At 65.5% G+C, this 24,808-nt stretch overlaps 3 protein-coding genes across 4 annotated transcripts in view; all 3 read right to left on the bottom strand.

Moving 5' to 3' along the window:
• Positions 1-10,439, bottom strand: part of CHLRE_01g002787v5 (uncharacterized protein) — a 30,612-nt gene extending 20,173 nt beyond the window's left edge. The window contains exons 1-33 of the mRNA XM_043058130.1: positions 10,205-10,439; positions 9,802-9,895; positions 9,662-9,692; positions 9,305-9,338; positions 9,013-9,092; positions 8,649-8,695; positions 8,262-8,368; positions 7,979-8,081; positions 7,725-7,804; positions 7,513-7,583; positions 7,194-7,291; positions 6,994-7,052; positions 6,778-6,799; positions 6,399-6,484; positions 6,080-6,200; positions 5,737-5,950; positions 5,419-5,457; positions 5,176-5,287; positions 5,046-5,092; positions 3,978-4,087; positions 3,690-3,796; positions 3,394-3,521; positions 2,772-3,249; positions 2,498-2,640; positions 2,200-2,345; positions 1,893-2,088; positions 1,594-1,746; positions 1,318-1,416; positions 1,179-1,190; positions 753-984; positions 613-650; positions 339-492; positions 144-223 (exon numbers count right to left, since the gene is read on the bottom strand). Coding sequence (XP_042928044.1) covers positions 144-223; positions 339-492; positions 613-650; positions 753-984; positions 1,179-1,190; positions 1,318-1,416; positions 1,594-1,746; positions 1,893-2,088; positions 2,200-2,345; positions 2,498-2,640; positions 2,772-3,249; positions 3,394-3,521; positions 3,690-3,796; positions 3,978-4,087; positions 5,046-5,092; positions 5,176-5,287; positions 5,419-5,457; positions 5,737-5,950; positions 6,080-6,200; positions 6,399-6,484; positions 6,778-6,799; positions 6,994-7,052; positions 7,194-7,291; positions 7,513-7,583; positions 7,725-7,804; positions 7,979-8,081; positions 8,262-8,368; positions 8,649-8,695; positions 9,013-9,092; positions 9,305-9,338; positions 9,662-9,692; positions 9,802-9,895; positions 10,205-10,223 — 3,540 coding nt within the window. The 5' untranslated portion in view covers positions 10,224-10,439. The remainder of the gene's footprint in view (positions 1-143; positions 224-338; positions 493-612; positions 651-752; positions 985-1,178; positions 1,191-1,317; positions 1,417-1,593; positions 1,747-1,892; positions 2,089-2,199; positions 2,346-2,497; positions 2,641-2,771; positions 3,250-3,393; positions 3,522-3,689; positions 3,797-3,977; positions 4,088-5,045; positions 5,093-5,175; positions 5,288-5,418; positions 5,458-5,736; positions 5,951-6,079; positions 6,201-6,398; positions 6,485-6,777; positions 6,800-6,993; positions 7,053-7,193; positions 7,292-7,512; positions 7,584-7,724; positions 7,805-7,978; positions 8,082-8,261; positions 8,369-8,648; positions 8,696-9,012; positions 9,093-9,304; positions 9,339-9,661; positions 9,693-9,801; positions 9,896-10,204) is intronic.
• Positions 10,440-11,297: 858 nt separating this feature from the next.
• CHLRE_01g002750v5 (uncharacterized protein) lies at positions 11,298-15,759 on the bottom strand. 2 transcript variants are annotated; one of them, XM_043058128.1, is made up of 9 exons: positions 15,047-15,759; positions 14,553-14,673; positions 14,194-14,284; positions 13,982-14,032; positions 13,635-13,661; positions 13,293-13,354; positions 13,004-13,098; positions 12,644-12,784; positions 11,298-12,346 (listed from the first exon to the last, which is right to left on the bottom strand). In XM_043058128.1, exons 1-9 carry the CDS (start codon positions 15,692-15,694, stop codon positions 12,263-12,265), a joined length of 1,320 nt encoding a protein of 439 aa, XP_042928042.1. In that variant the 5' UTR covers positions 15,695-15,759; the 3' UTR covers positions 11,298-12,262. The 2 variants fall into 2 exon arrangements, with proteins under 2 accessions (XP_042928042.1, XP_042928043.1); XM_043058129.1 differs by having other exon boundaries at positions 14,003-14,032.
• Positions 15,760-15,813: 54 nt separating this feature from the next.
• Positions 15,814-24,749, bottom strand: CHLRE_01g002700v5 (uncharacterized protein). Its single transcript, XM_043058127.1, has 14 exons — positions 24,555-24,749; positions 24,257-24,301; positions 23,560-23,651; positions 23,015-23,123; positions 22,575-22,625; positions 22,205-22,273; positions 21,596-21,736; positions 20,508-21,338; positions 20,223-20,258; positions 18,900-20,021; positions 18,236-18,676; positions 17,537-17,734; positions 16,983-17,237; positions 15,814-16,566 (listed from the first exon to the last, which is right to left on the bottom strand). The coding sequence occupies exons 1-14, from the start codon at positions 24,627-24,629 to the stop codon at positions 16,036-16,038; spliced, it is 3,996 nt and encodes a 1,331-aa protein (XP_042928041.1). The 5' UTR covers positions 24,630-24,749; the 3' UTR covers positions 15,814-16,035.
• Positions 24,750-24,808: the final 59 nt, after the last annotated feature.

Here is a 24,808-nt window from a genome sequence, read left to right as displayed (position 1 = left end):
GGACGTGCCGGGGTAAGGGACAGAGCCAACTCGGTTGCAATTACGCGATGGCATAGCAGCAGAGGCGAGAATGCGGCGTGACCATACCTGAAGGGTTATGTACCCACACCCCGCCCGGCTTCAAGCTACCTCGCACCACCCACCTGGAACAGGCTGTACTCGGCGTCGCCCACACTGCCCACCAGCTCGGGCTGACCCAGGTCTGTGGTGCCGTACGACGACACTGCGATGGATGGGACACGGGGGCGTGGATGGATGGGTGCGGCGGTGGTTGCGAAACCCGGGGGCTCGTGACACCTGCAACGTGCACCTGACCAGGAAAACGCAGTGACACGTACCCGTGTTTGTGCACTCGGGCGTCTCGTACTCGCTGCACAGCGCTGGGTCGCCGTTGACGGTGGACGCGGCGGCGCCCAGCAGCGCCCCAAACGAGTCGGCGTCGGCGTCCCACAGCCCGATGCCGCCGAAGCAGTGGTAGCGCGCAAAGCACACCTGTCGGCAGGCAGCCAGGCAGCAGCGTCGTGGCGGCACGAGTCAGCAGGCTTGCGTGCGCATGAGGTGAGGAGCAGGAGGGTGACGCCAACACAGGTGGGCGGGACGTGACAAGCGTACCTTGTTGGCAATGGTGAACGGGTCGTCGAAGTGAGTCCCTGCAAGCAGCACCCGCACCGGACAAGCAACCACGTAAGAAAGGCGACCGAGCGCTTGTGCAGGTACGCGCACTGGCCTTGGAATCTTTGACAGCCACTCACACTGGTTGCCTGCGAAGGGCGCTGTGTTTGCGAATGCCTCGGTGTCCAGCTGCGCGCCGCCCGGCGGCACCAGCAGCCGCAGCTCCGCCTGGTCCAGCAGGCCCTCGGACCCCAGGCAGGGGCCGGCGCTGCCGGGGCCGCCCACCCAGCCGTCCGCGTCCAGCACGAAGCTGCGGCCCAGGGCCGACGCCACCAGAGTCACCTTCTGGGGAGGCGCGCCGGAGGCAAGCATCTGCGGCACAAGGGCAGGCCAGGGAAGCATCAGAATCAAAGATGCACACAGCGTCAGCCAAGCCAAGCAGGGGGCCTACATATTGATGGCCAGGCCTTGCAACATCCACTTCCCGGCCAGCAGGGCCGCATCCTTGCTTGCTTGCCGCACGTCTCTTCACGGCATGCCAGCCGCCACACTCTGCCGCTCCTCACCGTGTCCACCATCTGCATACAGAGGTGGTGGCCAGGAAGGGTTTCAGCATGGGGAGCCGTCATTCCGCCAAGACATTGACAGTGCGGCTACCCACGCGACACACCCGCAATGGGACCCGTCGTGCATGCCCGCACGCACCGTGTTGACGGACAGCCCGGTGGCCTCCAGGCAGCTGAACAGCGGCGTCTCCACGTACGGCGCCGCGCCCAGCACCTCGTCGCCCTCCAGGTCAAAGGCCTGCGGCGGGTTGCATACATGCACGGCAAGCAAAGCATGGGAGGGCACGTCACTTCGCCTGGACACGATGTGGGTCAGCTGCGCCCGTGGCGTGCAGGCCCCAGGAACCTGCACCGGTCATCAAGGCACACACACAGCATGCCCCACTGGCCCCTTGACCCCAGCCGCAGCACTCACGTGGAAGTTGATGAGGTCCAGCCCGGCGCCCAGGCCCGCCCAGGGCAGGTCCAGGTACACGGCCCGCGGCGGCACCGCCAGGCCCAGCAGCAGCCCGCGCCGGGCGCGCACCTCGTGCGACAGCGCCCACACCAGCGACAGGAAGGCGGGGACCTGCGGGGGCCAGCAGGGCGCAGGCAGCAGCGCGAGCACGATGGGCGAGGAGATGTGGATGAGCCACGTATGATATGCATGCGTACACGGAAAACAGCCCTCTCCCCCGGGCCCAGCCCTGGCCTCACAACTCTACCCCCCCCCACCTGCTCCGCCCGCAGCTCGGGCCAGCTGAGCTCCATTCCGTCCAGCCCCTGGCGCTGCAGGTAGTCGGCGCTGGCGTTGGCGAAGCGGCCCACCGACTGCGCGTTGAGCACCAGGCGCGACAGCGCGTCGGAGCCGGCGCCGGGGCCGCCCACCGACACCAGCACCTTGGTGCCGGGGCTGGCCGAGTGCAGGTTGCTGCATGCAGGAGGGGTTGCGGCAGAGGACCAGGAGGTAGGTAAGAAACAGGAGCAAAAGCGTGCGAAGCCGTGGTAGGTTGACGTGCTTTGGGCCCATACCCGAACCCACCCGGCCAGGTTGGCGAGCACGGGCCCGTCCCGGTCGTTAGCCAGCGCCACGTCCAGTGCGTCCGCGTCCGGCAGCAGGCGCGAGAAGATCACGTGGGTGGCGGAGGAGGCGGCGCGGGTCAGCGCGCTGGGGGACACGGACGGGTCCTGCAGCCCAGGGAGGTGGGCATGGGGAAGTACAGGCATCCGCCATAACAGCATTGTATCTGTGGGCATTCCTTGCCAGGACGGGCGTCGGCATGAGCAGTACTTCACACATACACACCCACCCATCTTCCCCAACACAAGCAACTCCGTACCGCGGAAGCGGCGGCGGTGCAGGCGGCCGAGCGGTCGGGGCGCCGGTTGGAGAAGTAGGCGATGACGCGGTCGGGCGCGCCGCAGCGCTGCTCCACGGGCGCATCGCCCACCGGCTGACTGGAGGCAATGATGGTCGACGCGGCTGCATGAGCAAGGGTCCACCGGTGGTGGGTATGCTCACTTCACAAACACGGCCAACAGCACGCGGTCAGGAGCTCCAAGCCGAATATCCAAGATGATCCCGTAAGGACCCATGCAATTCTCCCTGCTCACTCTGGTCGGTCTCGCCCAGCGAGCGGTCGCCGCTGGTGGGCACGCTGGCGGTGTAGCCGTCGCCGAATCGCGCCGTGGACACGGGCGGCTCGAAGGCCGAGCCGGTGCTGAGCAGGTAGTAGGAGCCGGCCTCGGTGAACAGCACCAGGTCATCGCGCCCGTCCAGGTCCACGTCACGGGCGTGTACACGGGTGGGAGGGCCCGGCACCACGCCCCAGGACCCCAGGCCCGCGACGTAGATGCGCGCGTCGAAGCTGCTGATGCAGGCCACCTGGGGCACGGAGCTGCCGGCGTTGACGTTGTCGATGGAGCCGTCCGGCCCCACGAACTGCCCCATCACCACCGCCCAGGGCGAGGTGCAGGCGCCGCGCGGGAAGAAGGCGGGCGCGGCCATGTGCCAGGTGAGGGGCGCGGGCGGCGAGGCGGCCACAAACGTCATGTACACCTCTTGGTCGGCCGTGACACGATCGAGGTAGACCTGCGGGACAGTGCGGGAAAGATGTTATTGGGATGGGCATAGGTAACGCTGCGGGCTAGCTAGTGGTAAGGTTAGACCGGGAACGCACGTCTCCATCTCGGTTCACAGCGAGCCCCGCACCCGACTGGTGCCGCACCCACGCACCAGCACTGCGTCGTTGAGGCTGTCTCCGTTGACGTCGGCCGCCAGCAGGAAGCAGTCCTCGCCCAGCGATTTGCAGCGGGCCGAGATGGTGCTCAGCTCAAACCACGTGATGCCCTCGCCGTCCGTGTCTGCGGGGGAAGGCGGGCGTGTGTAGCCGGGCGAGCTTTGTAAAGTCGGCAACCTACTCCCTCCGTGTGGCCCGCAGCCGCATGCGCCTGGACTCATTAATGAGTCACCCTCCCCTCTGGAATAGAGACTGTGTAACCCTCCGGTCCACAGCTTCGCACCCGCCTCACCGTCCATCAGCTGGCTGATGCGGTTGCTGGGGAAGAAGGCCAGGCGCAGAGTGGGCCGGTCGAAGAACACCAGGTCCGCGGCCGCGTCGCCCGTCACGTCCGTCAGGCTGGCGTGCGAGAGGGTGCGGCAGGGCAGGCGGGGTGGCATAAGAGAACACACCAGGAGGGGGCAAGGCGATGTGGGTTGGGGGGCACACGCACACGGAAACGGGGGTTTGCATGTTCCACAGGCTGCATTTGTACCGCCAGCCAAAGAGCCGAGAACCCTGCGCCGTACTCCTCACACACATGTAAGCGCGGGTGGTGGTGTTGGAGGTATCGATGCTGTCCGAGGTGGTGGACAGGTCCAGCCACACGGTGAGGGGGGTGAAGCTCCGCGAGCTGGTCGCTGTCGCCACCTGTGAAGTGCACAGGAGGGTGTGTCGTCGGCATAGGAGAGTAGTGAGCTCCGCGTTATGCAGTGCGAATGCATGCACAAGGCAAAGCATATTCTTAACAGCGTGTACAGTCCCGCGACAGCAAAGCACGCGGCGCACCCATTCTTCGCGAGCTGGCAGGCGAGCTGCTCATGCGTTTCCCGATACAGTATGTACAGTACACTAGCAATATATGTATCACAGAAGGCGCGGACAGCAGAAGCAAGTTTGGCGCTGGTCACAGTCACGAATGAGTCCCCCAATTCTCATCAATATGGAGGTCCTCCTCTTGGAATGTTTCTATGTATGTAAGTAACGTAACTATGTGCTCTGGAGCCAGCCTGGAGCCAAGTTGCGCGCCGAGCCAACATCGATGGCCAAGTGGACCGGATTCGGACTCCTTAGCCCGCGCTCAATGCGCTATAGCTGCTCTGAGCCATAAGAATATGCATGACGTCATTTAAGCGTCTTGGCGTCTCTCATCACCGGGTCGACCCGGCTTGCAACCCGTCCTGGGCGGGCCGCCCAGGAGTGGGATCAGGCGGTCCGGCCGTGGCCCCGCCACGCGTTGCAGGTGTGAGCGCCGGCGCAGCTGAGGTGATGCTCCAGGCTGGCTCCAGAGCACATAGTTACGTTACTTACATACATAGAAACATTCCAAGAGGAGGACCTCCATATTGATGAGAATTGGGGGACTCATTCGTGACTGTGACCCGCACCCTGCAAATTAAGTGCTGCACCCCCCGCAACAATTTGGTTTAGGTGACGCAATTTAATTACGCCAAAATCTTTTACGGCAGAACACGTATTGAACCCGTCTAAAACTGAAAGACATTGGGGCTTCCGCACGCGTGTCCATCCCCCCCCCCCGCTCTTGAGTTCGGTCCCCCGCCCGGCCCGGGCCCCTGCCCTGACAGCCCCTCCGACAATGTACACTTACCGAAACAAGCTCACTAGTGATGGCGACCACGTCATCGAGTCCGTCACCTGCGAAGAATACAGCGACCACTCTTTGTAACACATCCCACAGCGAGCCGTGACCCCTTCCGTGAGTGCACCATTACTCTTACCGTTGAGGTCTGCCAACACAAGAGCCCTTGGTTCAGGCGTGGGGCCCAGGTTAATGTCTGCCTCTGCGATGAAGGAGCTGCCCCAGGGCCGCGAATAGGCCACGTGGCCAACCTAAGTTGAGTGGAGGAACGCACACGTTCAGTTAACGCCTGTCGACGGGAATCTCGAGCTCTTCACCTGCCCAGCCGACACAAGTTAGGAGGCTACCATTGAACATACTTAGGGTGCAGCACCCCCCTTACCAGGGTGCCGTCATTTGCGTAGCTGGCCAGCAACACGTCCTGCATGATGAGGCGGCGGCGGATGATGAGAGAGGATGTGTGATGGGACAGTGGCAAGGCAGGTTGGCAAAGTCCCTTAGGGCGCAGCTAATTCCCATACCCAACAAATGGCAAACAGTTGGCAGAGGCAGGGCAAGAGTGCGCGGCTGGGCTAACGCCGGATGATGAGAGAGGATGAGGAGATGCCGCCGGTGCTTCTGACACAACACAACACAACACAACACGACAGCAGCCGAACCGCACGACGCACATCTACGGCATGGGCATGTGCGCACGCACCTGGCCGCGCGCTCCGCCGCTGGCGCCATCGAACTCGCCCACCAGCATGGTGGTGCGGCCGGGGCGGGGCGAGATGGTGGCGGAGGTGGTCCATGGGTCGGTGCACAGCGACGTGGGCCGGACGTTCAGCGACAGCGGCGGTGACTCGTAGCACCGGACCACCACGTCCAGCCCGGCCGGGCAGGTGGCGGCCGCATCATACTTGTACTCCCCGCTGCAAGTACATGGTGTGTGCCCAAGGTGAGCTGCTGGGTAATGGCTACGAGATGGAGCGCATGCGCTCCATCTATGCGTCTGCGCAGACGCATACGGAGGCGAAGAGTGACTGGCCCCATCCACCCACCACTGCGTGATGCTCTCGGCGTCGTCAGGGCACCAGCGCAGAGACGTCAGTGCATTGGCGCCGGTGCCAGGGCGTGGGTCGGCAGGCAGGCGACTGGCGTTGAAGGCGGTGAAGGATGGCCCTTGGGGTACGTGATTGTGCGTGGTATGGGCAGCGAGGGGGGCGAGGGCAGTCACCACCAGTCCCGAGTAAACTGACGCCCAGCGGTGGACGTGGCTTATTGGCACCGCATGAAACGCCGCAAGCAAGTATGCGGTAGTAGCGGTAGATAGCCTCGCGCTCAGGCATGCCTTGCAGCAGCTAGCAGCTAAGGACTCACTTCGTGCATCCGAGGTACGCCAGCCCGCCTGGACGCACACAGTGAACAGTGCAGACCGGTCGAAGCCACCAAGGCACACCGTGCCCCTGCATTGCGGCAATGCGTTCAATGGATGGGATGGGCACAGCTCCTCCCAGGCGCACAGCAGCGCAGGCGACAGAGAGGACAAGCAGGGCCGCCCAAGTAAGGCAATGCCCACGAAAACACTCCAAAATACCGAAACTAAAGGGCGTGCTTCCTGCCCTCTATGCTAACTAACATGAGCGAGTGGGGGCAAATCCAAGCCCCGCAGATCTGATGACACGGTATGTCCACAAAGTACTACTACCACAACGGCAAGTCCGCGCCACATCAGCAGCTACCCGTCGGCCTCACTTACCACTGTCCTCGGTTGTAGACCTCTGCATATATGTACAAAGGCAGAAGGGCAGGTGTGGGGCGGAGCAGACTGGACAACCAGGAGATGGCATTTTACAAACAATGCCGCACCAGGGGCGTATACTCATTTTAAGATGTGCACCCACTGCAATGTGTGCAGTGTTCGGTACGTGCCGTGCGTACGCAGAAGTTGTGCGTGCGTGCGCGCATCACCTACCTAGGCGCCCCTCTGAGGGGTGCCCACCACCCGAGAGCCGCACAGAAAAGTCGGCCTGCCTGTGAATCCAGCAGCAGACGCCGACATGCAAAGGTTTGAGAGGTGGGTGGGGACGTGTGTGCTGCTGGTTTAAAACTGCATTCATTCCTGCAAGGCGCCACCCCAGCCACCACGAGCACCGCCCCTCCGCACGCACGCACCTGCACGCCACGGCGGCGAAGGCCGTGCCCCTGGGTGGCGTGTTGCTGGGCGGACTGCAGAAACCGATGTTCTCCTCTTTGCCGCTGCACGCCAGCCCCTGCGCGCGTGTGCGCATGTTTCGTGCGTACGTACAGCAGCGGCAATGAACAGCAAGTAAATAAACTCGCATCAGCGGCGGGCTACCGGTATCTATCAGCGTACGTAGGAAAGGCACTGTCCGGCATCAGTCGCTAGCCTCGACAGCACAGCAGGCGGCGGCAGCAGGGCACGTCAGTGACCACCCAATGCCCGGGGTTACGAGCTAGCTAGCTAGCTCACGTCAAGGACAACAGCCGTGTTGGACGCTGGGGCGCCGTATGCCGCGGCTCCATTGGGCACCACCGTGGCGCCTGTTGTTCGGCAGAGCGGGCCCGCGGATTAAAGCTCAGCAACTGATGAATGGGACCCGGTACATTATCCAAGACTTGCTCCGCACGCACAGGCACACTTCCCAGCATGCATGCAGGGCCCTTTCCACCTGCTTGACGCACCGCTCACGGGCAGGCCCAACTGGGCACAGACAACACGTGCCGTGTCGGGACCGAAATTGGTCGCCCCGACTAGTCCCCACCTGAAGGCACGTATGGCATACACAGCAGCGGTAGCGGCAGCGGGGATAGTAAGCAATAAGGTCGGGTAAGGTGGGCATCGTGCTCGGGGCTTGGATAGACAACGACTACAACGACAGCATGGCCTGTAACTGCAGATGGCCGTACGGAAGCCAATGCCGGGGCTTCATACTTACCCCTCGCCGAGCCACACCTCCACGCGCCCCTCGGTCAGCGCCGCCACGGCGGTCGCGTTGGCGGGGTTGACAGAGTTTGTCATGAGGCGCACTGTGTAGTCCTCTGCAGAACGCACGAACACGCACGCACGTGCACCAGTGGAGCCTTGCCGTAACATTTGTGTTGCCAACCATCCACCCGCCCTCGGCGCTACTGCCGTCATGTGTCGCTCGCCAGCAGATGGACAACACACCGGCTGCCCTGATGACACCTGCTGCGTGCCAACACAGAAAGCGCACCCACCTTCAAAACACTGGACGCCGGCCGCCTGGCCGCGGGAGCAGGCCGACAGCGCCAAAGTGGAGGTGTCGGACAGACAACTGCCGATGTTCGTCTCATCGCCCTTGCACCTAGTTTGAGGAAGTAAGTATACGCGCGTACGTCCGCGTGGGCACGCCGCATGCATGTGTTTAGCGACACGGGAAGTACTCAGGTTGACGGGGTCTTGGGCACAATGCACGTAACGGTGCGCATGTATGTGCGTGCGTGCACGGCGGGTTCGTGCCATACAAGTAGTACGGCCCTGACTCGTTACGGTGAACGCGTACACTATATATATAGCCCTTCATTCGCCTTGCTTTCTCAACGCCTGCCTGCGCGTGCACGCACGCACGCGCCACACCGACCGACCTGAGGTTTGTCAGCACGATCGGCGGAGCGCCCGCCGAGACCAGGCTCTGCGCGCGCACCCGAGCAGCCAGCCGGGAAAGGCAGCCGCCATCAAGTAATGTGCTTGGTGTCGGCATGCACGTGCGTACCGTGCAGGTATGTGTGTGGGCTGCGCGCGTGTGTGGGTGCGTGTGTGTGCACGCGCCGGCTCGGGCACATGCATGGCTTCACCCGAACTGATGTGTATGTGTGTGGCCGGCGGCGTGAACGAAGCCCGGCGGGGGCCTGTGCCACCACCGTCCGTGTTTGTGGTCACCTTTTACTTGCTTGTGCTATCTGGAGTGATTATTACCTATGAATACCAGGGGAGGAGTAGGGTACTCACCAAGACCTCGGGCGGGCTGGCCTGGGGGTCGTTCCAGGGGCCCGACATGAACTTGTAGGCCTGGTACAGCGCCCTGGCTCCTGCAGCAGCAGCAGTAGCCAACAGGGATACCGGGTTCATTCCATAAAGTAATCACAGCACTCAACAGGAGGGAAGTCTCTGGGCACGCAGAACGAAGGGACAGCAGCAATCCGATAGATGAGGGACCATTCCCAGCCAAGTAAGAAGGGCACGCAACATATTCCAGGGTATTAGTCTAGGAACGCGCATGTCTGTGAATGCACGTACTCACTCGCCGTTGGCAGGCCGAGCTGTCGGCAGATCACCTTTGGGGCCACAGCATGCAGGATTGCAGGGCGAGCAAGGGCAGGGAAACACCAGGGCGGGATGGGGAACAGAGCAGGTAGGCGAGGGCCAGCCGGGCGGGGCGGGGCGGGGGCAGACAGGCACGCACCGGGAGCAGCAGGTGCGTGCGTACGCGTCCGGCAGCATCGACAGCACAAAAGAGCGAATGCAGCTGGTCGCATAAGGCGCAAAGGCGCTAGCACGTGAACGGTAGGTAGTAGTGCACGCGTGCCTGAGACACAGCAGGTGCGTGCGTGCAGCGGCGCAGCAGTCCCGCGCTGTCCCGCCCGCCCCCCCCGCGTACCGCAGCATCTTTGTCATCAAACTCGCCGAAACTGCAGGTTTCATCGGGGGGGGGGGGGTGCCGGGGTTTGGTGGAGTTCTCAGCGTGAGGGCGCCGTGGTCGAAACTTTACGAGGTAGGGCGGTTTTGCCAGCCACGCACCTGCAAATCGAGCCTAGCGGCGAGACAACCTCCACTCGGCCCTCATACTTAACGGCGTTCGCAGGTGTATAGTCGTCGGTCAGGCGCAGTTGGTCTGTGATACCAGCCAGCGAGCAAGCGAGCGAGCAAGGTAGGGAGGTAGTTCACAGGCGAACGACAATTCATGCATTGCGAACGGGTGGTAAGTATGCGATAGGTAGTTCGCCGCCGCTCAGAGCGGGACCGCAGAGTTTGCCATGTCAGCGGGCATTGATCTGGTGAAGACGCCCTTAGCAACGGTCCACGGCGGGCACGGACCGACTCCAGCGACCAAGCAATGCCACCCCCACAAACCCAACCCGCACCCTCCATCCCAGCTATCAGTTTGGTCTTTCAACACACTTCAATACTCATTCTCACTCACATTGGGCTGACACAGGCATAAGCAACGCGCCCGCCGCTAATATAGAAAGCAGCGCAGAGCAGCGCAAACTAAAGTTCCTCATTTTGATATCATGCTTTTCGCCACTGGTCATATTATCTATGAAGGTTGAGTTTGTTGGCGTGCAGGCAGCATGCATACCTCCACAGTTAAAAGTTCGACCCGAAGTGGGTCAGCTGGCGCCGAGTCAAATTCATCAAAACTAGCCTGAAATATCAAAAGTGCGTGTTGAGCATTTCATCGCCAATGCATAAAACAGTGCGGCCGGGCATGCTCGCTCACCCCATCACGCAAGTTCACCCACGTCCATAACCAACTCACACTAACAGTTGGCCCTTAATGCTGTCCCACACACTGTCGATAGCCACAATCTACATGCACCACCGCGGTGCTACCCTTTGGATAAGGCAGCCAGCAGCCGTTACAACCAGCAGCAGTTTTATGGCGAAGGGTCAAAGCCGCCACGCACTCTGTTATTCATTGATGTATATACGTATACAATTTTGCATGCTTCAGACCTTAGGTTTAAGTTACCAGTGCAGGGCTCCCCGCCCCACTGTGAATATCGTTAGTATTTGCAGGTTGCCAGCACATATGATCTACCGATCATGTATGGAAGGTTCTTTATTATCCTGAGCTCAATTCACTGGCGCCTCCCCTACAAACCGGCGGGGCTTTCGTACCGACCTAGTCAACCGTCGGCAGGCTTACTTGGGGCGGGCACATTTTCCAATCCTTCCGACCCGGCTATGTCCGGGCGATGAGGTTGTTCGGCCTCAGACTGTGGAGGGGCTCAGCCCCTTTTCCCGTGACCGGGGAACACTTGTCCACTCCTCGCACTGCGATGCACTGCCCCGGACCTTTCTGTGGGCTCCCCGCAGACCTTGCCAGGCCTTGCGCCGGTCCCGGTCAAGGTATCCGAGGCCAGGTGTCAGAGGTCTTGCCCCCTGAAGGACAGGATAAGTGTGAGTGCGGGGGGCTGACCCGGAATCCATCCACCCCAAGTATCAGAGCATCGGTCAGACATCGCCGGGCGGTGGTCAATCAGCTCCTAATAACCTCATCGTGTCGTCCAATACGATATGATGACAGGCGTGTAACATGTGAGAGGCCGAGGGTTCCCCACTGGGTGCGGCTCCATTCTGGCGACACATACAGCAGGTAACTTGCTAGGCATGTGACGAAGGCGCCCCCAGCAGCCACTACTGCGCATATCTAGTGCCTACTTGCTTCTCCAGCCAGCAGGCCTCCATCCGCCATGTCCAACCGCCACCAACGTACATACGTGTCTGGACCACCTCGTGCCCGTCAGGACTAACCGTCTCAACAGACTAGGTGTTGTGCCAACTGCCAAGTCTGGGTCAACAACGCGAGCCGTCTGGGGCTCGGGGCACGACTGGATAGTGCCGGCGGGGTCCCTGTCTGACCCTGTAACGTTGCACCTGGTAACCGTCGGGGACATGGCTCTGGTGATAATTGCAGCAACCTGAGTTGCCAGGCTTGCTTGTGTCTGTCCTCTCTGCCGGGTTACACCGTCTGTCAACCGCTCTGCGGATTCTGCATATCCAAACACTCCGCCGGTGACTGATACGAATACCGAATCACCAACTGAAATGCACATCGTGAACCGATAGTTCTCACTACCACCCTTGATCCGGAATACTCATATTACTAGGTAGACTGCGCCAACTGCCCGCCCCGGCGCCCCGTCTGTCCATGCACGCGGCCACGCCCATCATCACATGTATGTCACTCGGCTCCTGCAGGCCGCGCAGACCGCTGCAACAGATCCGAGCCGCCAAGGCCGTCGGCGGGCCATCCATCTCCCCCATCCGCCGCAGCGTGGTAGGAACCGTGGGTAGGAACTCACGTGACGACATAAGCAGGCGGGAATGCACTCGGACCAAGTCACTCCAGTGCACAGCCACCGCCACGCTGCTGCAGCCACAGCCACCGCCACGCTGCTGCAGCCACAGCCACCGCGACACTGCTGCAGCCACGCTGCTACAGCCACACTGCTACAGCCACCGCCGCACGGCGCTACATGGTGTTGCGGCTGTGGCGGGTGAGCCAGGCCGCGGGCAGCAGCGCCGCCGTGACGCGGTCGTACAGGTACACGGCAGCCTGCAGCGGGGGTGGGGTGAATGGGGTGGATGGGGTGGATGGGAGCGGCTGTGTGCGTGCTGGTGCGGGTGATGTGGTGATGATGATGGCCGCACCCGGGATACATGCAGCCCACCCTCGCACCGCCGCACCTCCGTGTCGCTGCCACACGGCTGACCCCGCCGCGCATGTTTCTTACTGGGAATGGTCAACACGCCCTTCCCTCCCAACGTGCGCATGAATCACTCCGTTTTACATGGACGGCTACACCCCCCACCCCCGCCTCGCCCCCCACACACACACACCGCCCAGACCCACCTGCACCAGCCACACGCCGCTGTTCAGCAGCCTCAGCTGCAGCGAGGGGCTCCAGGGCCGGCCCTCGGGCGCGGGCAGCGGCGACCCCAGCGCCCACATCAGCCCGAAGGCGCCGCCCAGGCCGCCCGTGTTGCCGACACGCTGGCAGCAGCAGGGGAGTTGGGGCGGGCGGACGAGGGCAAGACAGGGTAGGCACAAGGGAGAGGAGGGGTACTGGGCAGCAGGACAGGCAACACCTTTCTTACAACGTACTGGCGGCAGCATCCACAGACACCGTATGCACTCTCATTCTCCCCATACATGCACCCCTCTTGCGCCCCCCGCCCCTCCCACCCAGCCACGCGCCACGCCCACACTCACCCGGTCCATGACGTACCCCATGGTGTAGCCGCACACCTGGCCAGCCGTGTTGAAGGCCAGGCTGGCGGTCTGCGGCGGCTCCGTGATCTGGCGGCCTGGAGGGCGGTTACAAAGATTGGCACAGAGAAGTGTAGCAAAGTAGACAGAGGGAGGGGGATAGGTGGAGGGAGGCAGGGAAGGGATGGGGGGCCCGGGAGGGATGGGGTGCTCGCAGCTGGCCGACGCACCACACCGCACCACACCGCACCACACCGCACTGCTATTGCGGCCCAGCGCGGCGCCGCCTCACCGGTGGGCGCTATCCCAAAGGGCAGCTTGCCCCGGAAGGTGCCCGTGTGCGTGCAGCGCGGCCTGGGGGGGGGCGGCGGCGGCAGGGGGCGGGTGGGTGTGGGGCGGCGGGAGGGGCCGGGTGGGTGGGTTCAGCAGCAGAGGCGCTGAGGCGTCACTGAGACCAACCGAGCACCTGCAGCAGCACCGCCACCGCACACACCGCACACACTGCACACACTGCACACACAGTCCAATCACAACGCAGGATCAACAGCTGCCCGCTGCAACACAAGCATCGGCGTGCGGCACACCCATGCAGCCCTGTCCCCCAGGACTGTCCAGGTCCCATGGTGTCACTCACTGCAGTGTGAACCACACGCGGTTGGGCCTGGCGGGCAGGCGGGCGCGGCGGGTGGGCGGGCGGGCGGGCGGGCGGGCAGGCGGGTGGGCGGGCGGGCGGGCGGGCGGGCGGGCGCGAGAGGGAACGAAGGTGGGTGGGTGGGTGAGCGGGCATGGCAAGCAAGCTGCGGGTGTTTGTGTGTGGTGGGCCGACACGTGCGTGCATGCGCCGCGCCATGGCCAACTGGGTGGCGCCCGGCCACTGGGTGGCGCCCCCAGCCCCCGCCCTCAACCCCACCCCAACCCGCCCCAACCCGCCAGGAGGCTCAGCCGCACATCCACGCCTGCGCGCCCATGCCCGCACCGCACCTCGCGCCTCGCGCCTCGCACCTGAAGGGGTCCACTCGGAAGTGGTGGTACCTGTGTGTCGGGGAGGTTGCAAGGATGTTTGGACCACCTCCTCCCCCCCCTTTAATAATCATGAATGTAACCCACACACACACACACACACACACACACACACACACACACACACACACACACACACACACACACACACACGCACACACCTCCCCGCCCACCTGGGCGCCAGGTCCGGAAAGGCTCCCTCCAGCTCCAGGGTGGCCATGGTGCGGCGGAAGGCGTCGCGACCCAGGGGCCCGATGAAGGGGGCTGCGCGCAAGGGGGGGGGGAGGCGGGGAAGGGGCGGGGGTGGCAGTTGTGGCACACGCGTGCATGCGTGTATGCGGCGTAGGCGTTGCGTACGGGCGTGCTGGCAGCTAGCAGCCGTCCTACAACAACACACAGCGCCGTGCCGCATCCACCCAAAGCCCCTGTTTCCCTGCTTTTGCCCCATGCCCTACAGGCCCCGCACCCTGGCCCACCCAGCCAATTCCCGCCGCCCCACCGCTCCGGGTCCCTGCCCGCCACGCACACGCACCGCTGAACTCGAAGTCGTGGGCCAGGTGCGGCCAGTCCGCCACGCCCGCCGCCAGCACCCGCCGCGTGCGCGCGATCAGCTCCGCCGGGGGCAGCGGGAAGGGGTGGCGGGCAGCCTCCGCCTGCGGTGGCGGGCGGTGCGGAGGAGGTGTAGGTGTTAGCACATGATCACCACCATTGCTAACACGACCATCACAAGCTGTTGCAGGGCCGACGACACGGCGACCTACAAATCCATCCCTCACCACATGTACTGCACTGCACGGCTGCATCCCCCAGCCCCACCCCCACCCTCACCCGCCTGCCGGCCGACCCTGCATGCACCCGCCTGCCACTCAGCCCGCTCCCCTGCCCTCGCCTGCTCCTCCCGGTCAGGTTTCACCAAGTGAACAACAGGCCCGTCCGTGTGTGGCTGCAGCCCGCACAGCCCCCACACACTCCCAAGGTAAACCCCCCACAATCACACATGCCCCTCCCCCGGCCCCCCAGCCTCACCTCCTCATCTAGGAAGAAGTCGGGCGGCAGCTGCCTGCCCCCACCGCCCCCCGCCCGCCCCTGCCCCTGCCCCTGCCGCCCCTGCCCCTGCCCCTGCCCCTGCTGCCCCTGCCACCCCTGCCCCTGCTGCCCCTGCTGCCCCTGCCCCTGCTGCCCCTGCCCCTGCTGCCCCTGCTGCCCCTGCTGTCCCTGCTGCCGGGACCGGGCCGAGGCCGAGGGGCTGCTGCTGCAGCCATCCCCCGTGTCCCCGCTGCGCTCCTCCTGCTCCTCCAGCCGCAACATGTCCTCCTCCTCCGAGTCCGCCCTCCTGTCATGCCCCTGCTGCTGCTGCCCGGTAGCGCCGTTGCCGGTGCCGGCGCCATACGCCGCCGGACCGGATGGCGCCTTGACACCCCCGCCGGCCGCCGCGGCCATTATCTTGTGGCGAGCCGCCGCGAAGCCGCCGCCGCCCGGGCCGCCAGCGCTCTGCAGCAGCGCAGGCGAGAAGGCGCCGCCGCTGTCATTGCCTCCATTGCTTCCATCACCATCACCGCTGCCGCCGCCTGCTGCCCCTGCTCCCCCCGGCCCGCCGCTGGCGAGCAGTGTGCCGCCGCCGCCGCTGACGGCGGCGGGGCGCCGGCGCAGGTGGGAGCGAGGCGTTTCGTCCATGAGGCTTGTCGCAACGCGAGGCCAGGGCGTTCACGTTTAAGTTGTAATGATGTGTGGAAGCAAAAAAGGAGCGCGGTGGAAACAGGTAAAGACGACGGAGCGAAAACTTTGACTCAGAACTCGACCGGCCGTTACACCACTTCGCGGTCCCAGACCCGCGGGGCTGCGGACCCGGAAGGCCATAGGACTTAGGTCCTGCACCTGTTCTGGTCTATCCTGTCCTGTCCTGGCCCCTCACTCCACCTGGTTTCCGCCGCCCGCCTGCGCAGTCTCTCCGTTTCATCCGAATTCACCCAGGCACGCCCGCCCCGCCTTGATCACACTCCCCGCCACCTGCACTGCTACCGGTCCCGCTCCCTGTCCGCCGCCGCCGCCTGCTGCCGGCCCAGCCCCACGGCCTGCACGCAGCCGTCGCTGTAGCCCACCACCACCAGGTCCCGAGACGGGTGCCAGCAGCAGCTGCTGCCGTACGGCACTGCCACATGCGGCGGTACATCTGCCGTACCCGCGGCGCTTCTGCCGTACTCGCCCGCCAGATCGCCGCCGTAGCTGCTGTTGCCGTACCCCATGTCGTCATACGGTTGCCAGGCCCCCGACCCAAGCGACAGCTCCTCACCCAGCAGGCCGCTGCTACTGCCGCCACCGCCGCCGCCCGCCGTGCCAATGCCGCTGCTACTGCCGCCGCCTGCCAGTCCGTACACGCCTGTGTACGGCAGGATGATGGACACGCGGCCGGCTGCAGCCGTGGCGGCTGCGGCGGCTGTAGCACCCAGGGAGCCGGGGCCGGAGGAGGTGGCGGTGGGCGAGCCAAACACGCCCGACAGCCAGTTGCTACTGCCGCTGCCGTCGTCCGACGTGGAGCCGCCGCCACCCTGCAGGTGTGGGCACGGCATAGAGTATAAGAGGGCGAGGAGGAGAGGAGGGGAGATTGGGCGGCATGGATTCGACATGCGCGTGCTGCCTGGTTGCTTGGGATCAGGGCATCCCGTCCTTGCTGCGGCGGCCACACGGGCTTGCACCTCCGCCTGCCGTACTCATTAGTGCCGTGACTTCCCGCTCTCTTTCACCACCTGCAGCGCCTCCTCCCCCTGGCTGGGTGGGGTTTCCGATAACTTGGACTCACTCGTTGGGCTCGGGCATATGCCCCCCACCCCCTATTTTCTTACAGGGAGGATACCTCTAATGCTTCACTGTAGCAGGGAATGGTGAAACAGTTCCCAATTCACGTGAACGGCTACCCCCACACTCCTGCATCCCCCCCCCCCCGCCCCCCACACCCCGCCCCCACCTGCAGCGCCAGGTCCACCACGTACACCGCCGGCCCGCCGCCGCCCAGCACCACAGCCGCCGCGCCGCCGCGCGGGCTCAGCGCCAGCGCCGGCGCCCAGCCCGGCGACCAGCCGCCGCCGGCCGCGCCGCCGTAGGGCAGGTAGGGCAGCAGCGGCACGGACAGCAGCGGCTCGGCTAGGCGGCGCAGGCTCCACAGGCGCACGGTGCCGCCGCAGCAGCTCACCAGCACCGTCTCCACAGAGGTGTCGTACACCTGGGGTATATGGTGCGGCGCGTGGCACACAGGCAGACAGATACGCAGGTCACACAATACACACACATGAACACGCATACACACGTCTGGGCATGCGGCACCAGCATGCAGACCAGGCGGCCAAGGCCGCGGACACATCATCCAAGGCACGCAGGTTGCTGGGCTGGAGCGCCCCCGGGGGACCGGGCGGAGGCGCGTATGCACAGCAGCTATACAGGCACACAGGCACACAGGCACACAGAGCCATTATCACACATCTCTCGCCGACCACTCCCGGTCCAAGCCGCACGTGCACGTACCTGCACTGCGGCGGGCGCGGCGGCGGCGGGCGCGGCGGAGCCGGGCGGCGGCGCGTTGGCCCGGAACGAGGACAGCGGCTGCGGCCGCGAGCCGGCGGCGCTGCTGCCGGCGTCGTACAGGTGTACGGCGCCGCAGCGGGTGGCGGCGGCGAACCAGGAGCCGGCGGCGTTGAAGGCCAGGCTCAGCACCGGGGAGTCCTGAGCGGCAGGGTGTGTGTGTGTGTGTGGGGGGGGGTGTTGATACCAGCCCAAACTAAACCGAACTGGGGGCGAGGCATGTGTACGGCGTGCGTTTGATGGGGCCACGAGTCCAAGAAACATGAGGAAAATGAGGAGCCAGCGTGCGTGACACGAAGACACGCCCCTCACCCCACGCAAAAACGCGCGATGGGGGTGTATTGAGGTAATTGTGCCAGCGATTGTGTGTGTTTGTATGTGTGTGTGTGTGGGGGGGGGGTTACATGCATGATTAGTATGAGTGAAGTGGGGGTGGGGTGTTTGTTAGGCGTGTGTTTGATGGGGACCGGTCCAAGAAACATGAGGGAAAAGAGGAGCCAGGGTGTGTGTGACGCAAAGACACGCCCTTTACCCCGCACGAAAAATGCGGTGGGGGTGTATGGGGTAATCCAATGCCGAGGGTGTGCTCGGGAACGCAGACCGGTACACACCGCCAGCACCACCACCTCCCCACACACGCACCTGCGGCACGCTGTAGCTGCTGACGCGTTTGAAGGCGCGCATGTTCCACAGCGACAGCCGCCCGCTCACACCAGCGGCTGTAGCAGCGGCCGCACCAGCAGCGGCAGTAGCGGCACCAGCGGCTGTAGCGCCGCCGCCGAGCCGGCCGGCGGCAGCGCCGCCGGCCGGCACCGCGGCCGCCCCTGCTACAGCCACCGCCCCGGACCCCGCCCCTCCTGCTACAGCCACTCCGGGCGCCCCGCCGCCGCGCTGCGACGGCTGTAGCAGGTGGGTGAGGGGCGGGCCGCTGGCGGCCGCCACCACGAACACGGGGTCCCTGCGGCTGCAGGCCAGGCCGCAGACCCAGGGAGCGGCGGGGTCGGGGGGGAGCTCGGCGCTGACACGGCGCGTGTCTGCGTGCCAGGCACGTATGCCGCGCCCGCCCGTGCCCACCAACATCACCTGCATGGGGGGGGGGGAGGAGGGCAGGGGAGGGGAGGGGTGAAGGACGGGGGAACTGTAAACACCAGCCAGAACTATACCAAACGAAGCTAAACTCACGGGGGGGTGCAAGCATTGGTACAGAGAAGTGTAGCTCCGGGGGCAGGGGAGGGGAGGTCAGGCCTATGCTCAGTCGCATGCCTGCAGCCCACACACACGCCACATCCGCCGCCGCCCCCCTCACCTTGTCCGCGCGCGCGTCCCACGCCACACACGTCACCGCCGCGCCGCAGCTCAGACGCGCCTCCCGCGCCACCGCCGCCGCCACCACCTGCCCGCCGCCTGCCCCGCCCCCTCCCCCGCCGCCACCTCCTCCTGCTGCTCCACCCGCGGTCCAGATGGCCACGGAGCCGTCGGCAGCGCCGGTGGCGGCGTTGAGGCCGCCGCCGGGGCTGAACTGCGCGGCCAGCACGGCGGCGCCGCGGCCGTGCAGCACACCCGGCGCGGCGGCGAAGGGGCAGGAGGTGCCGTGCCAGCGGCCGGCGCCCACCGCGGCCCAGGCGGGGCCGGCCCGGGGTCCGGACTGAGACGCGGAAGAGGAGGAGGAGGAGGAGGCGGGGCCGCCGCCGGCGGCGACGGTGGAGGAGGAGGCTGAGGGCGGCTCCAGCGGGCGCGAACGGCTTCGGGATCCGGTGCCGGAGCCAGAGCGGCCGCCGCCGCCATTGGTAGCAGCCGCCAGCCCGGATCCAGATCCAGATCCAGATCCGGATCCGTGTGAGCCGCTGTGGACCGAGGATCCAAGCAGCGGCGGCCTGCCACCGCCGGCTAGCTCTGCCGCCTCGCCCTCCCCACCCTCCTCCTCCTGCTCCTGCTCACCGCGCTCCCCCTCCTCGGACCCGGACCCGTTGTCTCCGCCGTCCGAGTCGGCTGCGGGGCCCCCCACCAGCATCTCCGCCGGGTCCAAGTCCTCCTCCTCCTCCTCCTCATCATCGTCCGCCTGCACCTCCTCCCGCCGGCCATCACGCCCACCCGCACCCGCACCCGCTACACCCGCAGCCGCAGACCCCTTGCCGGGCCGCTGCCCCTCTTCCGCCACCGCCGGCAGGGCCGGGGCCACGCCCGCGCCGCCGCAGGCGCCCCCTCTTGAGGGCGCGCGTGCCCCGGCGGCTGCGGCTGCGGCTGCGGCTGCGGCTGCGGCTGCGCCGGCCGCTGCCGCCAGCGCTGTCCCGCCGGCCGCTGCGCCCTCGCCCTCGCTGCCTGAGCCGCCTCCCGCTGCTGCTCCGGCGCCGCCTCCCCGCCCGGTGAAGCCGTCGAAGGCTGTGCCGGCGCTGGCGGCAGCAGGGCCGCCGCGGGGCGGTGAGGGAGGCTGCGGGGGGGCAGACGCCGCGGAGGGGGGGCGGCGCGGTTGGTGTCAACAATGCACTTGGCCAAAGCAAGCGAGCAAACAACACGTGCACACCCACACACGCACATACAAACACACATGTACACACGAACGTACGCACGCGCACGCACATACACACGCACATATACACACACGCACATGAACACACGCACACACACACACCTGCATCAGCTCGTCGGCATGGATGTGATGCCAGGCCTGTGTGTGTAGGGGGGTAGTGTGTGTGTGTGTGTGTGTGTGTGTGTGTGTGTGTGTGTGTGTGTGTGTGTGTGTGTGTGTGTGTGTGTGTGTGTGTGTGAGTGTGTGCGCGCGCGCGTGTTTTAGGGCGCGATGCGACACGCGTGTGGCGCCTGAAGCGGCATGACGGCTCACCAGGTAAACCCCCTGCCCCCTGTCTCTGCACCCCCTGCTTGTGGGGTCCGTGAGAAGAACCCCCGCGAGACGCACCTCAAGACTCAGCGTGCGGCCGTGGTGGTGGCCCCCCGGGCCCCCGGCCCCGCCGCTCCCGGCCCCGCCGCCCCCGCTGCCGCCACTCCCGCCGCCCCCGCTGCTCCCGGCGCTGCCGCCGCTGCCGCCGCTGCCCGACCGCGACACGCCACCAGACCCGGAACCAGCCCCGGCCCCGGACACGCCCGTGTCTGCGCCCGTGCGGCCATTGGCGCCGCCATCGCCCCCGCCTTTGCCGCCGTCAGCAGCCGCGTCTTCGGCGCCGCTTGCCACCGCCGCCGGTTTGGCGTCCGCCGTGGCAGCGGCCACAGCTCCGGCGCTGCTGCTGGTGCTGCTGCTGCTGCTGGCGCTGCTGCTGCTGCTGGCGCCGTGAGCGGCCGCGCCGGCCCCTGCCCCTGCCCCCTCTCCTCCCTTCCGCCCTGCTGCTCCTGCTGCTGCGGTGTCAGACCCCGGACTGCTGAAGGGCGCGGGCGGAGGCACTGCTGCTACTGCCGCCGCTCGCGGGGCTGCGGTCGCCGTGCTGCCGCTGCTACTGCCGCCGCCGTGGGCCCCTCCACCGCTGGCCCCGCCACCACCACCACCACCGGGGGCGGCGGCGGCGGCGGCGGCGGCGGTGGTGGCGGCGGAATCCGCCAATGTGTCCAGCGCTGCAGTCGGCTCCTGCTGCTGCTGCTGGTGCGTGGACAACTCCTGCTGCGCCTGACACGCATGTGCCGCCGAGCCTGCTGCTGCCTCCGCCTCCGCCGCCCTGGCCTCCGCCGCCCTTGCCCTGTCCTCCGCCGCCGCCAGCTGCTGCTGCTGCGCCTCCAGCTGCTTCTGCAGGGAGTCCACCTGCGGGCGCGGCGTGGGGCGGGCGCGTACGTGCGAGTGGGTCAATTGCGTGGGTGTCAGATGGGGACATGCAGGACGGTGCGAGTGGGTGGGTGGGCGGTACTGTGTGCGGCCAGCGGGGTACGCACGCCCCATCCCAAGCCACTTCCATGCGCAGCAAATACACACACGCAAGTTCCCCTGCAAAAACACAAACACACACACACACACCTCCTGCCCCCGCCCCCATGGATGGCTACCCCCCCCCCCGCCCCCACCTGCTGCGCCAGCGCCAGGCGCTGCCGCCGGTCGGCGTTGAAGCGCAGCACGGCGGGCAGCGGCAGCGCGGCCAGCGCCTGCGACAGGAAGTTGCGGAAGGAGGACTCCAGCAGCCGCAGCCAGTCGTCAGAGAAGTAGGCCTGGGGGTTAGGGGGGAAGGCGGGGAGGGGTTGCAGGGATGTAAGGATGTTTGGAAAAGGGGGGAGGCAGGGGGAAGCAGGGTTTCCGGGCATGAATGGTGAGAGGAAACAGCGGTGCACACACTCCATACGGGGTTTAGGGGAGGGCAGGCAGGGGAAGGCGGGGCAGGGCAGGGATGGAGGCGGCTGTGTGGCGGACAAGCTTTCTCCTTCGGGTGTCAATCCGTGGCCGCCCGCCTTTCGCCGCTCCACCCACACGCCCACACTCGCACCCTCCCTGCCCTAGCCCCTGCTAGCACCTGCACCTGCACCCACCCATACACACCCATCCATACACACCCACACAAAAACTCCGTTGCTTCGCTTTGTTGTTGTTTTTAACACACACACACACACACACACACACACACACACACACACACACACACACACACACACACACACACACACACACACCAACCCGCGCACCTGGAAGGCGGGGTCCTTGCGCGGCGTGGGCACAAACGCCAGCGCCGCCCACTGCCGCCACACGCCGGCCTGGAGGTGCGCGGGTGGGGGGGGGCCGTTCATGTGGAGCGACTAAACCACAAGTATGAAGTGCAGGTGGTGGCAGGTGGAGGAGCAGGTGGCGGCAATGAGGTAATGAGCGCATGGGCTCCTGGTGCCACACACGCCTTCTCACCACATTGACTGGTCAAGAACACCCCCTCCCCCGCTTCCCCCTGCCCATCATCGCCCCCGCAACCTTTTTTCTTTGGGCTCGGGCAAAGAACCCCAGCACCGCCCTCACCACCCCCCACCCCTCACTCGCCCCCCCCCCCCCCACACACACACACACCTCGGGCCCGCTGAGCAGCGAGTCGCCGTGCTGCCGGAAGAACTCCGCCACCTGCGTGTGGGGGGGGGGGGGCGTGGGGAGGGTCGTGTGTGTGGGGGGGAGGGGGGGCGCGTAGGATGTGTAGGGTGTGTACAGTGGGGTGTGTACAGTGGGTTGAATGGGGTTATGTGCCCGAGCCCAACGAGTAAGTCCCGTCATTATGAACGAGCGGTGGGTGGAAGAGGGATGGGACCGGCTGCCTTATTGTGCGTGTGGGCAGGCACGGTCGTGGTTCACCTCGTGCGTGTGCCGACCCGCTCCACCACCACCACCACCACTGTCATCTGCCCTGGAGCCTGGACCCCTCCCCCACCGCTTCCGCCCAACTCCTTGACCACTAGGATCTATTTTATTGGGCTCGGCAAAGAAACCTCCCCCCCGGGCCCCCACCTCCCCTTCACCTTGTCCTGCCGGCCCGCCCGCACGCAGCCCACCAGTGCCGCCTTCACCAGCGCCCCCTCCAGCCGCTCCACACAGCCCTCGAACCGCGCGTCCAGCCGGCTGTACAGCCTGAGGGGGGAGGATTGCGTGTGGCGGTTGGGGGTGAGGGGGTCACGTGCCCGAGCCGAGCGAAAACGTCGGGGAGTAGTGGTGGAGGAGGTGGTGTGGCGGTCCCGACCTGCCCGGCCCCAATCGCCCTGCGCTGATCTTCACCCAGCCCCTATGCCCCTAAGCGCCCCTGCCCCTATGCCCCTCCTGCCCCTCCCGCCCCTCGGCCCCTGCGGGTCCACGGCGGCCTCGCCACCCCGCCACTAAGCCAGCCCGCCCATCCCCCAGCGCCCCCCATGCTTTATTTTGGGATTGGAATGAACTCTCCTTTAACTTTCCTGTTTCCTTTGTGCTCTTTAACACACAGCCACACGCACACACACACACACACACATACACACACACACACACGCACGCACACACGCACAGCCACACACACACACACACGCACACGCACCTGTCTGCCAGCAGCTGCAGCAGCTCCCACAGCTGCCCGGTGCGGCACTGCGGCAGCAGCGTGCCAAACACCAGCTCACACACCGCCTCGGCCTGAGCAGGGGGGGAGGGGAGGGGAGGGGAGGGGGGAGAGGGGCATGGGGGAGGGGCCGGGCAGTGGGGTGTGGGCGGTGGGGGTGGGGGTGTCGGACTGAGGTAGGGGCGGGGAAGTGTGGAAAGTCATGCCGCATGCGTGAACACACAGATACGGTAGGCAACGACGAGTCAGGGGGCAGAGGGGCAGCGAGATCGATAGGGGACACCGTCCGGGTGCGGCCGGAGCAACAGCCTGCGTCCGGCAACCGTCCAACCCAGCCCTGCAGCCAACAGGCGCCACGGCGGCGCCACACGCGGCGGCCCCTCGCGCCCGGTCCTGGACGGAGCCGCCCCCTTGGAATGGTGCGAACATGCTCTCCCCCCGGGGCCTGATCGTCGGGCTTGGGCCGTGTAAACCCCCTCCCCCTCTCGGGGCCGGTGCAAACACCCACGCACCCACCCGCCCACACCCAAGCAGCAGCAGCCCGCTGCAGCAGCCCGCCCCCCGTCTGAGTCTCCATTGCACCCTATACCGCTTTTCCAAACGTCCTTGCAAGCCCCCGCCCCCTCTATTGCACTGGGTTTGGTTTAGCTTGGGCTGGAATCTACAACCCCCGCCCCACCTGGAAGCCGAAGCAGCGGTCCGCAGCCAGCTCAGCGCTGAAGGCCTGGGGAGGTGGACAACGGGTACGGGCGCTTGACAGGTGGCAGAAGGCAGTGGAATTATGTGGGATGCCCAAGTAGATTGAGAAGAGGTCTTGGGGGGCTGAGAAGCTCAAGATGTGGACGGGGGCGTGCGTATGTGAGCGGGGCTGGAGGACGGGCCGGCCAGGCGCTGGCACCGTGGCCTCGCCCTCGCACTGGAGGTGTTGCGAGGACGGCCGATCGCCCCATGTCCGGATGCCATGTCATAAAACTGACCTGAAGCGTGTTCGTGAAGCCCCGAAACAGCAGGTACTCCTTGAAAAGCGTATCAACGTATGGCAGCGAGTCCATTTTCCGGCACGGTCGCTCGGTTTGTGAGTTCAAGTGCCAGAAGTTATCTATACATTATCTCGCCGCATCCATATGATTGTCTAGCTTTCAAGCACCGGCTGTGCTGGCAGACACGAATGGTCGGGGAACGCGTGCATGCCATATTACGAGCGTGCTGTCAAATGTCAGGCTGCAGCATT

Source organism: Chlamydomonas reinhardtii, chromosome 1 (assembly GCF_000002595.2).
Source record: "Chlamydomonas reinhardtii strain CC-503 cw92 mt+ chromosome 1, whole genome shotgun sequence".
Classification (NCBI taxonomy): domain Eukaryota; kingdom Viridiplantae; phylum Chlorophyta; class Chlorophyceae; order Chlamydomonadales; family Chlamydomonadaceae; genus Chlamydomonas; species Chlamydomonas reinhardtii.
This window is presented reverse-complemented; position numbering and strand designations above follow the sequence as displayed.